A 16,870-nucleotide genomic window follows, 5' to 3' on the forward strand; every position below is an offset into this window, starting at 1 on the left:
CATTCTGGCATGGCTGCGGCAAGATTATTGCTGGTGTTATTTATGTGCGCGCCCCCCTCCTCCCCTTCCTGCCCCACACTTTTGACGTCACCGAGTCAGTGGGGCGGTGTTTGTGTGGTGGCAGACGGGGGGGAGTGTGGGCCCACTTTCTTTTATTACTTTCACGGCTGCCCAAAATGTCCGACCATCTTTTAGCCACGCAAAATCGATAGGATTGGCCCAGCTTGGCTCTGTGTAGGCAGCCCCCCAGCTGGCACGGCCTTGTGGGGTTGGGGGGGGGGGGGGGGTGCTTTATAGCTTTATGATAATAATTCATCACCACCTCAGTGTAGTCGGCTGTGTTTAAGGGAGCATGTACATGCGTGTTAACTTTGCGCATCCTTCTGTGTGTCTGTGTGTCTCCTGCAAGGACTGCAGCGAACATCGGCCTGCAGGCCTTTTGTGAGCTGGCCTGACGGTCTCCAGTCTCACGGCTTCTGTTGTCACGCGTCCCGCCAGCTTTGGCCACGAGGGGGCACCAAGGCGCAGCTGCGGCATGCTAGCCGTTCATATGGTCCATGACTCCTGGCCTCGGGGTTATGTCCACTAAACCTAAAATTAGATTGTTTTATTATGAATTTGAAGCTATTTTATAACTTCCTGTTCACATTATCTAGTAATAAGAAAGCAGCCAAGCATTTCTTACTTTGAGAAAAAGTGTACTTTCGAAGATAACAGGACATTAATGCTCGAAGTCATGGGGCCATTCCGTTGAAGAATTTTCAGCAAAAAAAGTACTTTTTTTTTCCTTGGTATTTTTTTGCATAATATTTTTATGACAATAATATCCCCTTTATCTTCTTGCAAACAAAATTAAAAAAGAAAAACTCCTGGCCTCTTTTGCTGATGGAACACAGCACATTGAAAAGGCGAACTCTGCAGAAAATCACTTGAAAGATACAGGAAATGCACGTTTTTTTTTTTTTTTTATTTACATTTTTTTTGTTAGATTAATAAAGCATAAAGGGCGGAAAACGTTCTCAACGGATAAAACTTGTTAGACGATGCTTAGAAAATTCACAGCAGCTTTAAAAAAATGCCCAGAACCAGTAAAATAAACACCAGGGACCGATGTTGGGAAGCAAGTCAGTGCGTTTTATCGTTTCCTTGTAAATGACAAGAAATCGGCCCCATAAAGTTTTATCCGGTTTAACAAAAGCACCAGGCTTAACCTTGAGAACTGGGCCAGAAGCGTCTTGATGTGAACAGTTTGCCTCCCCCTCCTGTCGCTAGGGGGCCTTGGCCGGGAATGTGGTGGACCTGTCCATGATCAACGAGGCGCGTAACCTGGTAACGGAGCTGCTGGCGGACCCGGCTGTGCCGGCGCAGGTCGCCTCCTCGCTGCGCTCCGTCAGCAGCCTCATGGGCACCTTCTCGGGCTCCTGCCGGCCTCGCGTCAACCCTTTCACACCCTTCCCTGGCTTCTACCCCTGCACCGGGGCCGAGGACCCCGTTGACAAGGGCGACAGGAAGCCGCACAAGGTAGGACCCGGATTCTGGAATCGTGCCCGTGTTTGGAGACCCTGCGGAGAATGAACATGGGCTGGTGTTTGATTCCCAGAAGTTGTACTGTTTTATATCTGATCACTAATGACTGGCAAACGGGTGTCTTGTCATATATGACGATTATATTCTTATCTAGTCATGGACTCTAATTGCTGGATGCCAGTGATATTCCTTAGAGTTTATTTCAATTTTTTAAAAAAATATTTTCTATTTAGCGCTAAATGAATGATGAGATCCTGACTAAAAGGGGCCGACCACAATTGTAGTCGCCATCGTGTCCCTCTGTCTCCCCCTACAGGTCATGAGCAGCAGGAACAGCCTGCCGACTCCACAGCCGCGGCGCAGCTCCACCACCTCCACCCTCCCGCCGCTGGAGTTGGCAGCGGCGGCGACACGCTGGGAGCGCAGTAACGGCAAGAGGCCCCACGCGGAGCTCTCGCTGACCAGGTGAGGGCGCTCTGCCTTCCAATGTGTTCATGTCGTTTTTAAGGAACCACGATATTAACATTGTCTTTTAATTTTACCTTTTTGTTTTTTGGCCGCTGTGGGGCTGATTCGGAAGGGTATTTAAAAGTAAACCTAGTTTACAATGATGATTGGATGAGTGTTTGATTTGGAAGGTATGATTTTAATGCATAATCTCACCATCCATTACCCTGGGGCCTCGAGCCTGTTCCACCTGGCAGAGATATACCCTGAACAGGATGCATGTTTACAGCAGAGCACAGATACATGCATGTTCACTTACAAACACACACAGTGGGCAATAACAAGTTGATAAGGCACATAAATATATGTGTTTGGATTGTGGGAGGGACCTGGAGTGACACGAGGAGAACATTCAAACTACACGCAGAGCAGACACTGGATTCAAACCACACATGATTAGAATAATAGGTAATGCTTTACATTAACTTCACCCTGATAATGAACTCATTTAGCATTGATAGAACATCGTAAGCTGCATGTAAGTATACCTACACATCCTAACATACCTTAACAGCTTTAATATACATATAATATATAATCTTTGCTACTATCATATAATATTTGGTAGTATATTTAAGCTGTTAAAGTATGCTAGAATGTTAAGGTATACTTACATGCTGCTTATGAATGCTCTATGAATGCTTTATAAATGCATTATGAAGGTGCACTGAATGTTGGAAAGCGAAAACCCACAAACAGAACTGCTGGATAAGATTACCTACCCTGTTCTATAGCCAAGTGCCTTGTTATGGGTAATAGTGTAGCATTGTTTAAATGTGTTTCAAATTACACATGCAAGGTAAGAAATTGTCATTTATCTGTCATTTAAGGCGTTTTGGATTTTTTGAAGGTAAATTTTATTCTGATATAAGACATGGACTGGGTTGCATTGTCTTTAATTTTCCACTAGATGGCAGTAAACAGCTGAGATGCTGTGTATGGTTTTGTCTGCAAAATATTCATGAAACTTGGTTCTTTTATGAAGTGGTCTTTTCTGGAAGCCCTGTTTTTTTGCAGTTTTTTTTATTGTCTTACTTAAGCGGAACCACGATATTAACATTGCTGTTGACAAGTCATGCTTGATATTAGTTGGATATATTTTGCACACAGCCGCTTGGGTGTGTATCGATATGTGTGCAGTGTAATTTCTCCGGATGAGGATCGTACAGGCCTGGCTCGGGGGTCATGTGATCTGCCAAGGCCTTGACCCGTATGACTGACACGACGACCTTTTGTTTCAAAGCCAGGGTTCCCCACCCAATGGACCGAATGCCAGCCTGCTGACCATCCCCAAACCGCGGTCCTCCTCGGTGTCCCTCACTTACCACGCAGCACCCAGGAGGGCAGGTGAGTTGGGAGGTCGGGGGGGGAGGTGCTGTATTTCCCATATGCTACATATTTCAGCTGTGAATAGGATAGACAGGGACTTGCCCAGGGGACATTCTGGATGGGATGCCAGTCCATCACAGGATGTAAAACATTCAGGCTGATTTACAGGCCCAGTCCATCTGCAGTGTGAAACCACAAAGCACACAAATGCAGGAGAAATATTCAGGCTCCAAGTGCACTTCTGGTTAGAGCCTCGAACCCGTGACCACCTGAGCCACCGAGCACCTTCAGCTGTCTTGTGTGTAATACGCTGAAATAGAGGTGCTGCCTGATAGTATTTCCATTTTTTTAGATAAGTGTTGCCTATAGAAATGGAGAGTCCCCACAAAGATATGAATGCAAACGTGTCTGCGTGTGTGTGTCCGCAGGCACGTCCCCCAGCTTGAGCCCGCTCAGCTCCCCCAGTCACAGCCCTCCGTCTGCCAGCCTAGGCCCAGTGAAGCGCTCCCCCGTCGAGTTCCCAGACACAGCGGACTTCCTCACCAAACCCAGCGTCAGCCTGCACAAGCCACTGGGGTACACCCTCAGCTCACCTGACTTCCATCCCCAGTTCCGGGTGTCCGGTGCGCTCATCTGCGCCAGGTATGGCCCATGCACCGCCCACCACCCTTAAGCCCCGCCCACCACCCTTCCAAGCCCCCGCCAAGCCCCTCCACCCAGGGTACAAAGTCGGGGGAGTTTTCAGGATATACATGCGCCACGGCTGGGTGAGCCTGAGAGCAGCGTGGGCAGCTAACTGTCAAAATCTTAACATGATCTGTATCATGGCTGGCCAGTACTACGGAAGCATTAATAAACATCCACTGAGTGTTCAGGCTCCTTAGACATGCTGCCATCATGTGGTTCTGGGTGGCCTTACTGACCCAAAATAGTTTATGGTTACGTCTGACTGAGGTATTCAGCAGTACAACTGTGTATTCAGCCTGGTTATGCCGGATCTAAGCTGTGGATTGTTTTGATATTTGACTTCTCTATGAAAATGGGGGGGCTTCACTTTGAGATATAAAACGGTGACTAAGGACAGTAAAAAGCCTTTATTAGCTGGGGTCACATGCAAGTAATAATTTCTCTGTTCTTGGTATCTGTGTCCATATGGAGGTGAAACCTAGTCTGATGCAGGGATACTTTTAGGCCATACAAGCTGAGCAATTTTATTACAGAAGCCTTGAACTGTCCTCATGGGAAATGGTCTTATCTCTGAGAAGACTAATATAAATGCATATACAAGGCATATTGTAGAAAAAGGGCTTCTTTGCATGACAAAACGACGGCACTGAAATAGAGCTTATTGAGCAAAAAATAAGTATTACATATGAAAGCTTAATGTGAGCTACTCCACGGCACGTTTCAGACCCCCGTCCTGCACGCCATGCCGCGCCACTTAATTTGTGCGTATTTCACACCCTCATGACCGCCTCCCACCTGTGTGGAAAAATGCCGAACCTCTCACTGATTTTCTTTCCCTTCCTCTGCCATTTTTGTAATTCCCTAATTTGTGGAAGTTAACCATTATACATTATCTGAATGCATGTTTTTCTACGTGAACCTTATTGGTTAGCGTCCAAATCAGATCTGAACTGGCTTTAAATCGGTATTTCTCACCAGGTGAGTGGGCCGTGAAATTATTCTCAGTGGGTTGTGGAGTGCACGGTGAAAACACACACACACACACACATATACCAGCCCCACCCCCAAGTTGACAACTTTTATTGGGAATTTTGGTTGTGCGCTACACAAAGGAACAATGTTAGTTCTGAGCCGTGTGTACATACATCTGTTGATTGTCGCTTGTGTGCGTGCTTGTGTGTTTGTGTGTGTGTGTGTGTGTGTACGTGCATGTGTCTGCATGTGCGTGTGTGTATGTGTGCATGTGTGCGCGCGTGTGTATCCGGTCCCCCCAGCTGCGGCCGGCAGGTGCTGAAGAGTGTGCACAGTGTGGACGTGGGCGACATGCACCCGCAGTCTGTTGCAGATCCTCAGCGGCGCCGTTCAGGTAATGCCCCTGGCTGGGTGTGTCGTGGAGGGGGGAGGCGGAGTCTGCATTACTGTGAGGTCCACTTTCCTCACTGCGGCTCGCTTTGGCACATGGGTGACCATGTGATCTGCTCTCTTTCTTTCATATCTTTAAACTTACTCTCAACCCTTACTTCCATTCTACTTCCGCTCATTTTAATCCTGCAGCATTGATCAACTCTTCATTTCCATCCCACTGAAGTTACTTGACCACACCCTTTATGTTGACCACACCCTTTATGTTGACCACACCCTTTATGTTGACCACACCCTTTATGTTGACCACACCCATTCTGACGAGCATGCACTTGTGTACCATCTGATTTAGAACAGACGTCCTTGTAACCATGTCATTTATATCGATAAATGTTGGAACTGCAGTTACTGTCTTGCATTAGGATGACTTGTGGACCTGGTCTGCTTTTACAGAGGGTGAAGGCACAGACTGCCCAGGCGATGCCTTGTCCAGGGTGGAGGACCCCGAAACAGAGACACAGGGAGAGAGCGGACCCAGCTCAGCCAGCGGGGTCCAGGGGAGCAAGGAGCAGCAGCTCACGCAAGAGCGGCAGGACCTGGATGTGGAGGTGCAGTGGTGGTCACACTAACACCAGGGCAACATCATCAACCTGCCCTGCCTCTAATGCAGTCAAGCTGACACAGCGCTCTAACCTAACTGGTGTCTGCGAAAGTAACCAGTCCTGATCTCCCCCTCCCTAGAGCGAAGAGGACTTTGTGCTCGACCCTCTGCTGCAGGAGCAAGAGGCCCTCATGGAGGCCATCAACAACTGGAACTTCCAGATATTCGACCTGGTGGAGCGGACGGGAGGGAAGACAGGCCGCATCCTCAGCTATGTCAGTACTGCGTCGTGTCAGGCTGGGGCTGATGTGTGGCAGGCCGTAGGCCTGGGCATTACCCAGTAGAAAGTTACATGCTGTGTATGTATACATTCACAATATAGACTAGCTGCATGACCTGTACACTTCAATCTTTATGCTTCAATTTGCTTTATGTATCTTGTGTAGTATATAACCTGAATTATAAGTATTGGTGATATGCAGGCAGCCCTCAGCCTATGTAAAGCTGAAGTGTAAATCCAGACTTTTGCAAAAAAATATCCCAGATATATAGAGTTTACAGGAGCGTTAATGAAAAAAGGCAACAAACGCCTGTAAGGAAATTTACAGGTTATTTATTTGAATATGCGATCTTTAGTACTGATCATTAGTATACTTTTATCTTTCTTTTTCTTGCTTATAAGCTGTCTTTAGTGGTTATGGGACAGTCTGTCTGATTGCATGAAGTTCGACTTATATAAGGGTTTATGGGACAAATTAGTTGAGAACTGCCTGTATTATTATTTTTACATTTTCAGTGTATGTGGTACCAGTATATTGATTTCATTTGCCTCAATGACCAAATAATAAACAGTTTTTGCCGCGTTGATCTGTTATTCCAGGTTTCTGCAGCCGTGATACGTAACTGGATGTGTTCAGTGATTAGCATCAGTGCATAACCTCTGAACATTTTTATTTAAAAACTTATTTCAATGGTTGTATTTATTTTTCATCATTACTTTATGCTTGCGTAATAAAAAAAAAAATCTTATGAAATCAGCAAAGTTTGGATATTTGTGCTTTTATGTTAGTGTAAACTTAAAAGCTGACCTTTAAGCCTATATCTAACCATGGAATGGTTCCGTATTGGAATATGATATATGCTTTGAACGTGTTAGTTATGGTTCGTGTTCGGCTGTCTGACGGAGTTCTGGCTTTCCTTCTTTCTGCTTCCTCTCCAGGTGACCTACACGCTGTTCCAGGATACTGGCCTCTTTGAGATCTTCAAAATTCCCACCCGGGAGTTCATGATGTACTTCTGTGCACTAGAGAACGGCTATCGGGATATTCCCTGTAAGTGGGGAGCCCTTGTCTTCACGTGTGATTCTTGTGCTGTAAAGAGAAGTTTAAAAACGTTATGATTCATGGGGGAGGTGGGATTTACCGCCTTTGGGGAAAAAGTGTGTGAATTTTCTTGAACGGCTTTTCTCGATTTTAGGGGGCGACTGAAGGAACAAATGCTGCTGCTTGCTGTGCTGGAAATGTGGGCTAGACCAGCGCCTCCTTTCTCATGTACGGTGACCTTCTCGATCTCTCTTCAGATCACAACCGCGTCCACGCCACAGACGTCTTGCACGCCGTATGGTACCTGACCACCAGACCCATCCCCGGCTTCCAGCAGGCCTCCAGCGAGAATGTGACAGGAAGTGACACAGGTCAATATCGCCTCTTCCCCCTCAGACGTCAGTGTCCCTTGTTTCGCTCTGTCTCACTCAACCCCACACATGGGAGGGTCTTTCCTCTCTGCATTCTTCATTCTTCTCAAGATGTCATTAACAGAGACGTACAACCATCCTTCACACAAGCCTAACTCTAGACTTATTTCTGTTAGGTAGCATCACAGCAATACAATCTGCTCGGTTTATCCCATGCCACTGGAATGAAATGTCATCTCAGTCAAAAAGCAAAACACAACTTTTTACAAATCTCCTTGAACTTGCATTACAATAATTAACCTATAAAAAAACTATTTTGTATACTGGATACAATTGTTGTGTGCCGTGCTAGTTTTATATGCCAAGGAAAACTGTTTACAGAGGTTTCTGTCCTGGAGGTTATTTATTAAGTCCTTTGTGTCTGTCAGTGTCAGAGCCTAGTCTGCATTCAGTTTGGGTTTTGATGCATTTGGGGCATATTTTGGCTCCTCGGCCTGGTTCTTTTGCATGATCCAGGCCAATCTGACCGATTAAAATGATGATGTAATATAACTTGCATGCGTGTGACTCAGTGGGCTAAGCCTCTGTGTCTGTGATCAGAAGGTTGCTGGCTCAAGCCGGCATGTCTGCAAGTCCTTGAGCCAAGCTCTTAACCTCCAGCTCCCTGGGAACCGCAACGGGTGGCTGCCCTTCATGGCCAAGCTTGCTCTCATAGGGAGCAAAATGGGGCAGGTGAAAAAAGAATTTCCCCACAGGGATCAATAAAGTATTAATTAATATTATGTACACGCTCTCTTATGCTGTACTTGCATAGCCAGTGACTGAATGGGGAACAGGAGGGTACTGGTGCTTTTCCACTGGCATACAGAAACCAGGCTGTACCCACAAAGACACTTCGGTTTTACACTGCAGAGGGGGCAGCTTGGTAAAGGCATTGCTGGTTTTGGTGAGCAATAGTGAGGTGAAACCGAGGAAACGATTATTTACTATTTATATGACGTACATCATAATTTACTATGTACTAATTTCAGATAGCACGTCTGTGATAATTACCATTTTATGTTAGCATAAAACGTACCTGGAACTAGCATTCGCTTGCGTAAATTTGGATTACCATTCAATTCCATTGAGCTGTTCAATAGTACTTTTGTTAAGTAGGAGGTTGGAAATTTTCATGTTCCAAGGTATTGGGAATGCATCAATACATCGAAATGTGCGACACTACTAATAATGACTATTATAGAGAATATGCCCTGTTTTCCCTCAGATTATTCATGTGTATCGACACAGGTCACTGGCATCGCTGTGCATTTTTACCACAGAGGTGACAACCACCTCGCTTTAGGAACACTTTCAGCCCTGCCAGTACCATGTCAGTGCAGATACGGCTCGGTTCTCGGCAGCAGTGGAAATACGCCATGTGTTTGGCCCTGCCCATGCCTCCTCAATGCGGATGCTGTTCACCTAACAGCAGATGAGCAGTACCAAGGCTCCCCTCCTCTGATGCCGGGCGGCCTCTGTTTCTCCCAGACTCGGACAGCGGGATCTCTCCGGGAAGGGTGGCCTACACTTCCTCCAGAAGCTGCACCATACCCGACGACAGCTACGGCTGCCTTTCATGGAACGTTCCTGCGCTGGAGCTTATGGCACTATATGTAGCAGCAGCAATGCACGACTACGACCACCCCGGTCGCACGAACGCCTTCCTCGTAGCCACTAACGCACCTCAGGTGGGTACCCCTCCTCCCGGTCATCGCCAAGCAAAGACACGGATTACTGACCATGTTAAAGCCCTGCTTCAAGTGCCAGAGGAGGCACATTAGCACGGGACGGTAGCACTTGGGAAATGGATTGAAGAGCCGGCTTTTAGCGAATTGCTGGTTAAGACATGGGAGCCATGCCCAGGAAACGGCAGGTACAGATACCCAGGCGGACAATAGGGCGTCTGATTCAAAGCACTTAACTGACATTTAACCGTGGTAAGGGGTTAAGTCCGACAATTCTGAGGCTGCTTCACTAAGGAGTGTCTATCAAGCAGGCGAAAATTGTAATACAGTAATATTCCATGTCATAAAAGAGTACAGTTATTGAAAGGTATTCAGGACATTGGCTCTGGATGGGTTCGCGGTGCTATATCCCAGACTGGCTGGAGCCTGGAGAGATTATGGTATATCAGGACACCAGTTTGTACAGACAGACCGGAACTGGTTGTGGTTCATGGCAAACATGAAATGCCGGACAACATACTTTGTAGAAACCCTTCACGGTACAATTAGTAAGCAAAGAAACACAACAGAAGTCACAAACGTACAGGAAGCACGGTGCAAAGATGTCTTCAAACAAATGTTTGCATATATGGAGGGGGCATTACAGATACTTGTGCTAATTTTTATGTTCCTCTCTCCTCTGCTTTCTGTTCCTTTGTCCAAAGGCGGTCTTGTACAATGACCGCTCGGTCTTGGAGAATCACCACGCTGCCTCCGCTTGGAGCCTCTACCTGTCCCAGCCCGAGTACAACTTCCTGGCCAACCTGGACCACGTAGAGTTCAAGCGTTTTCGCTTCCTGGTCATCGAGGCCATCCTCGCCACCGACCTGAAGAAGCATTTCGATTTCCTGGCCGAGTTCAATTCAAAGGTCGGTGATAGAGAGGGGCTCTAATTATCTCAGGCAAGACGTAGCGGGATGTCTGTGCGTATCGTGGGTTTCTCTTTGTTCATCTCTTGTTGCGAGACGTCAATTTCCCTTCGTAAGGTCAGCAACTGAATTTGTATGAAATTAAATAACTAAGGGCATCTTTCTTATGGTCCCTTAAATCAGGTTAACGATGTGAACAGCCCAGGAATTGACTGGTCAAATGAAAATGACCGGCTGTTAGTTTGCCAAGTGTGTATCAAGTTGGCGGACATCAACGGGCCGGCGAAAGATGGCGACCTCCACCTCAAGTGGACAGAGGGCATCGTGAATGAGTTTTATGAGCAGGTGCGAGTGCCGTTGATATCTGTCCCTTCCAATTTGTCAGAGGCTCACGTCCAGAAAGTACAAATCCAGACAAATACCAAATCAGTTTCATTTCAACCAACCAGGATTTTACACTTTTACTCTGAGAGAACCTGTTCCTACTCGCTCTTACTTATTTTTGAGCTGCAGACTTTCTTTAAATTTGTACCTGAAGGTTTGTTTGCGGAAATCCACATGTGCTGTGTTTCAGTTGTGGAGGCGTGCCACATTTCACACAAAGGTCTTTAGTGCCATTGTGGTTTCTCAGTGCCCAGTCCCTCCTGAATTGTCCAGACCCAGATGCGTTGGTGGTATTCCCTCAGGGTGACGAGGAGGCCAGCCTGGGCCTTCCCATCAGCCCCTTTATGGACCGCTCCTCCCCCCAGCTGGCCAAGCTCCAGGAATCCTTCATCACGCACATCGTGGGTCCACTCTGCAACTCCTACGACGCGGCTGGACTGCTTCCTGGTTACTGGATTGACCAGGAGTGCTCGGAGGATGAGGAGGAGGAAGAGGGCGCGGACACGGAGACAGAGGACGATGAGCTGGAGGAGGAACTTGAACCAAGTGAGATTTTATGTTCTGTCAAGACTGAAAGATTTTCGATGGTTATCAACCAGGTTTCCAGCCAGGCATCTTCAGCCTGCTTATCCAGTTCAGTCATAGTGAACCAAGAGAAGGTCCCTTTAAGCACAGGGTTCAAGGTGGGGGACTAGAGGCATATACCTAGAGATTCTGTACCCTCTGACACACAATATTGCCTTGGGCTCCCTATCCAATTTTTACATATAATTTTATGCATTCAAGGGCCTTTATCAAATGCTGTCCCCCCCCCCCCCCCCCACCCAAATCTGCATGTCCCTCCAATGCCTTGGCTTGGGAGGCTCTGAGTGAGATGCCAGGTTATTACATTACCTGGCATGTGCTAACACACACAATCAAAAACTGTGTGATTTTCAGGCATCAGTTCACCTAACAGCATCTTTTTGTGTGTGAGAGCATACAAACTGCCACACACACACACACATCAAACCCATAGCCTTGGGTGTGCAGAGCAACAGTGCTACAGTTATCATTACACAGCATTATAATGTCCAAGTTGGAAGCTTTGGCTATAAATCAGGTGGTTAGCTCAAATAACCTCACTGTTGTAATGAAAATGAAACCATTTATCTGGCTGTGTTAATTGCTATTGCTTCTTTTCATCGTGTTGGGTTTTGTCCAACCGCATCTTGTGTAGAGCCGAGGATTCATTTAGGAGGCCGAGGGAAAGTCGATTCAATTACCTCCTGCTCATCCGTTAATCTTAGCATGATTCTAATTGGCCGCTAGCGTCACTAGATCAGGAGGGCGGGACTACATGGCTGCCGTCCAGCGCATCTCTCGCTCATTCAGACCATTAGCATTCTTGGAGCCGACGAGTCCCGGCGAACGTGTCCCGTCACGACGGCGGGCGTTTTCAGGAGGCCCCAGGGGTATTCTCGTTCTTAACCCTACCCCCCCGTTCCCCACACGCAGAAAGAAGAAAGGGCCGACGCCGGCTCTTCTGTAACATCATGCAGCACCTGGCGGAGAACCACAAGGTGTGGAAGAAGACCATCGAGGAGGAGGAGAAGAGCAAGCAGGCGCAGACGCAGCAGACTGACAGCCGGCCACCCACACCTCCCACCTCTGATGACATCCAGGTCATCCAGGAGGAGGCTGAGGAGGACGAACGGCAATAGCCGGGGTTTTTTTTTTTGGGGGGGGGGGGGGGCGGGTGTAACGCTAAACCTCCCCCCCCCCCCCCCAACCGGCTGGGAAGCCCTCCGCACACCGAACCGTCACTGTGCCGTGTCAAGGGGGGAAAACAAAAGGCCTTATTACTGTGAGCAGACTCTCACTGCGACAGTGGGAGCCCCAGTCCTATGCACTTTCACCCCGTGGGTTTAAAGAAAAAAAAGAAAAAAAACAAACACACGCACTTCAGCCGAGGGGGAAGCTGCGAGCGGGACGCAGTGAGGACGCAGTGAGGACGCAGTGAGGACGCAGGGACCTCCGCTCCTTGGTGTAAAGTTTTATCTAGCTGTGATGCTGCCTTGTTGAACGTCGAGCGCTTAAATCTCCATTAGGTACTAATAAGACAGTAAGAATTATTATAAAGAACATCCACCCTCCTCCCCCCACCCAACCCTCTGAAGCAACTGACACCATTTACCAAAGTAAACCGTGAAAAAGAGGAAGAGGGTGAATCTGAGGGTTATTCGGCCAAGCAGACGGGGACAAAGAAAACAAAAATAAAAACGTGAAAAAATTGACATACATGTAGGAATACATTTCAAATGTGCCTGTCTGAACTGGACGTGCAGGTCAGACCCTGTATACCATGAAGAGCATATGGACCATCTCCGCACTCTCTGCAGTCTCCCAATGCTGGTGACACTCACTGTATCAGACTCCACCGGAGCTGACATTTTAACTGAATGCAGGCTTTCCTTTCCTGTTTAACACCCCTTCATTCTTGTGTGTGGCCTGTGAGATTCATTTTACTTGACTTTTTTTTTTTTTTTTGCTTTCATTTCAGGAATTCACACAGGCCAGCCAGCTAACCCCATAATCCCACTGTTTACCATATGGGGTGGAGAAATGGAACATGTTCCAGCTAAGGGATTTTTTTTTTTTTTTTAATTTTGATAAGTGTATTTTTTCACAGTTACTCAGGATTCACCAATAGATCAGTAGCTTTTTTTCTCCCAGGATTTCAGCACATGAAGTCATAATTTCTCATGCTGTATATTATATAATATATATGTATATATATTATATAAAAACAGTAATTGTAACCCTTTTTATTCCTTGTACGAACAACTTGTTACAAACTCATTTTAGCCATTTGAAGACTTCAGTCCAGTGTGTGGGACCCAGGACAATCAGGCCCAGCCTGTCCTAACCAGGAAAAGCTTCCCCGAAGCTTGTGTGTACGCGCGGACCGCGTCGGATGCAGACAAGAATCGTACATCGAATAAACAAGGTTATTTTTGTATCTGAATGGGATTAGCCGTTTGTTGGTCATTCTGCTGTCGGCATTATTTTAACGTTTCGTTCTTGTAAACTCACAGACAGTTTTGTTTGTATTTTTTTTATTTTAGGTTTTATTTAAGTAATTCTGCTTAAAGCTGTTTTAATGCAATATATCATTTGCCAAACGTACAGCTGGCTGGTGCGCGGATTAGCTGGTCGAGCAGCAGCGTCCCCCCCCCCGTTCAGGCTCTTCGCATCTAGCGGTCGGTCGCGGAACGACGTCCGAATGTCGCGTGCCGAAGCGCGGACTCGAGTCATCCCGCCGGCGACGCAGCGCCTCCCGGTGGCCGAGGCTGCTCGCGCGCGCCCAGCTTGTTCGACACCTTTCGGAATCCCTCGGTATGGGAAAGAAAGTTCTCAAGTAGGCATTGTAAATCAGTCGAGTATATTTAAAACAAAAAAGGAAAGAAGAAAAATGCACCTTTTACTACCAAACAAGTGTTTAACCTCTGCACAGAAAGAGTATCTGCATATATATTTTTTTTAGATAATCAATCGTATCAGAGTGCATCTGTTTTATATTTGCAGCTGACATATTGTACATAGGGAATCTGTAATTACCATCCTGTTTCCAGAGTTTTTATCTAATACTATTTTATGGATGTGAAATCGGCTTTCACCAGTCTGGGGCATCCGACATTTTTCTTTGCACGGTGCACCACCTCCCGTGTCCCTAACCATAACCACTCTCGTCCCAGCTGCCTATTTTTTTTATACCCCGTGACTCGACGACGTCGGTGCCAAACTCTCTCCGTCCCGCCACTGATCCGTGATGCAACTGAACCCGAATTCCCACAATGCATTGCGATTAACGTGAGCCGTCCTAAGCGAGGAATTCTATCGAGAAGTCTGACAGATACGCGCTGGTCACGGGTGCATCACCTGAATGTTGGGTCAAAGTAACATAGAAATAACATCAACAATAATAGTAATACTAATTTATTTCCAGTTGCTTTGTTTCCCCAGATGGAGCACAGCTCAGTTGTAATGCCTCAGCTTGCTCCTACCCCTTCTTCAGTTCCAGCTCCGTATGTCATGAAAGCTAAGTGTTTATTGACTTCTTACTGTCTCATGAGCCATAGTCCTCTGATGTTCTTTCCATGCATACATTTATGAATGGCTGTCACATCTATGTAGCACCTAGATATGTATGTCTGATGTAACCATTCAGTCTTCTGGAATATGTGGGGGGGGGGGGGGGTCATTTTTATTGTTATTTATAGCTGTCATAAAACACATCCCTAAATACCCCCTGAGCTGTCAAGTAATGTTTATTTGTCAAACGCCTGTTTCTTTCTTTTCCAGTTAGTTGGTTTTCTTTTGGGATTCGTTTTGGGAGTGTTTGTGTGTGTGTGTGTGTGTGTGTGTGTTGTTCTCCTGTCATTGAGTGATGCTTAGCCATGCAGAATAAATGGATCCTCCTCACTTAGCCAGCAGTAAAGAACAGAGATGAAGGGAAGGCCCCTGACCTTCTTAAATATCCCAGCGATGAATTCCAGTTATTTCTGCATGGTCACAAGACCCAGGGAGCCAAGGAGCTCGACTTGGAACTTGGTAAAGTAAGTGTCAGGGGAGTGCAAAAAAAAAAGCTATGAGTTTTTCAGCTGTGGCTTTCAGTGCATTACCATGGGAACTCCAGCCCTCCAGTGACAGTCTGATGGGCATGTATCCGTGAGCGGGTGGTGACCCTTCTGCTTCAGCCGGCTGCGTTGGGACTGCTGTGACAGCTTGATGCTGCTGTCAGAGATGTGGCTTATCTGTGGTCTCAAGACTATGTTGTCCTCAGAGCTGTGTTTCCCTACCAGTCCCTTGTGGTCCATCAGACCACAAGATAAAGAAATCGGTGAGAGCTAAATTGCTTTAAAGGAGGTAAGTGGCCATGAAGAGATGTTGTCATGTCCTAGCCTTGAAGTCTAGATGAGAGCTCAATCCATGCTCCTTGGTACTGAGATCTATCCACTTATGACTGTTGTGTTTGCATTGGAAGTCCCTGTATGTATTGTTGGAGGTTTGGTTACAACAAACTGGTCAATCAGCAAGACATTTCTAGTCGATGGCGAGACAACTTCCATCCTGTTCAGTAACTCGCCTCGATCTTTTTGTTGCAGAATGCTAGTCTAAAGTCACAGAAAGAGAATTCTGTTCTCGGCCGCACAGAGAAGAAGATTATCACAATAATAAAATCAAGGCAGCAGTAATGCCTTGAACGCCATGAAGAGCACTTGTATTGCAGGTATCTCAGTTCCTCTGAATATCATGACACACCTTCATGTTGATTCCCGTCCAGCATCTGTTCTGTTGAGGGTAAATCTGACAGTACTTTTTTATATACCCATTTTCTCTAATTCAGAAATTGGGTGGAGTTTGAAAAAGCACATTTAATATCCCAGCAAATCAGTTTGCAGGCCGGACTCAGAATGAAGATTCTTTTATTAGAAACCAGGGTACGACTCAGACTTGGGGTTACAAGGTTGCCCTCAAACCAATAATGTGCACCCTTAGGTGGATGCCAGCCAGTCTATGGCCAGTCCCTGTAGTCTCCCGATGGGGAGGAGCAGTGGGGACTGTATGTCTCCTCACTAATTTCAGATGCACCCCTAGTAATTTTGTTCTGCACCCAATATTGGGCAGCGCAATGTTCATCGAAATCAATAATATGTAATTGGCCTTTAGGTATGTGATTATTTTGTATATGGTAAAAATACATAAAGTAAAATTGCGGCATAGTGTGTTTGCGCTGTGCTGCATGGCTCGCCGTGCCGCCGTGACTCAGCCCCGGGCTCGGAGCCCCTCGCGTGGCCTGGGGCCCAGAGGAAACCCGGCGGGAGTTGCCACATCACCACAGTACTTCCAGCCAGTGAAAAGTATGCAGATCAGATGGTGACTGCGGGTGACAGCCAGGTTCTTGGCAGAGCGGAATTCCCGGAACTAGACCAGTACCGGGTTCCCGCGGCGATGACGCACCCATGCGACTTACACAGTGATGCCATTTGGTTCTGATCAATGGGTCAGATCGAATTACAAATCGGGGTGTTTTGTAAAACGTTTCCTCACGGACGCAGTGAGAAAAGCCAAGCTATGCACTTATAGAGTGGGGTGTTTGCCA

The 16,870-nt window shown here is 46.8% G+C and overlaps 1 protein-coding gene across 1 annotated transcript in view; it reads left to right on the plus strand.

The window, feature by feature from the left end:
• Nucleotides 1-15,020, plus strand: part of LOC125706143 (cGMP-inhibited 3',5'-cyclic phosphodiesterase B-like) — a 46,704-nt gene extending 31,684 nt beyond the window's left edge. The window contains exons 3-16 of the mRNA XM_048972700.1: nucleotides 1,273-1,521; nucleotides 1,844-1,992; nucleotides 3,278-3,381; nucleotides 3,792-4,005; nucleotides 5,325-5,416; nucleotides 5,866-6,020; nucleotides 6,154-6,288; nucleotides 7,233-7,344; nucleotides 7,593-7,706; nucleotides 9,237-9,436; nucleotides 10,138-10,341; nucleotides 10,525-10,686; nucleotides 11,028-11,271; nucleotides 12,223-15,020. Coding sequence (XP_048828657.1) covers nucleotides 1,273-1,521; nucleotides 1,844-1,992; nucleotides 3,278-3,381; nucleotides 3,792-4,005; nucleotides 5,325-5,416; nucleotides 5,866-6,020; nucleotides 6,154-6,288; nucleotides 7,233-7,344; nucleotides 7,593-7,706; nucleotides 9,237-9,436; nucleotides 10,138-10,341; nucleotides 10,525-10,686; nucleotides 11,028-11,271; nucleotides 12,223-12,428 — 2,340 coding nt within the window. The 3' untranslated portion in view covers nucleotides 12,429-15,020. The remainder of the gene's footprint in view (nucleotides 1-1,272; nucleotides 1,522-1,843; nucleotides 1,993-3,277; nucleotides 3,382-3,791; nucleotides 4,006-5,324; nucleotides 5,417-5,865; nucleotides 6,021-6,153; nucleotides 6,289-7,232; nucleotides 7,345-7,592; nucleotides 7,707-9,236; nucleotides 9,437-10,137; nucleotides 10,342-10,524; nucleotides 10,687-11,027; nucleotides 11,272-12,222) is intronic.
• The last annotated feature ends 1,850 nt before the right edge of the window (nucleotides 15,021-16,870 follow it).

The sequence above is a fragment of the Brienomyrus brachyistius genome, chromosome 13 (genome assembly GCF_023856365.1).
Source record: "Brienomyrus brachyistius isolate T26 chromosome 13, BBRACH_0.4, whole genome shotgun sequence".
In the NCBI taxonomy this organism is placed as follows: Eukaryota; Metazoa; Chordata; class Actinopteri; order Osteoglossiformes; family Mormyridae; genus Brienomyrus; species Brienomyrus brachyistius.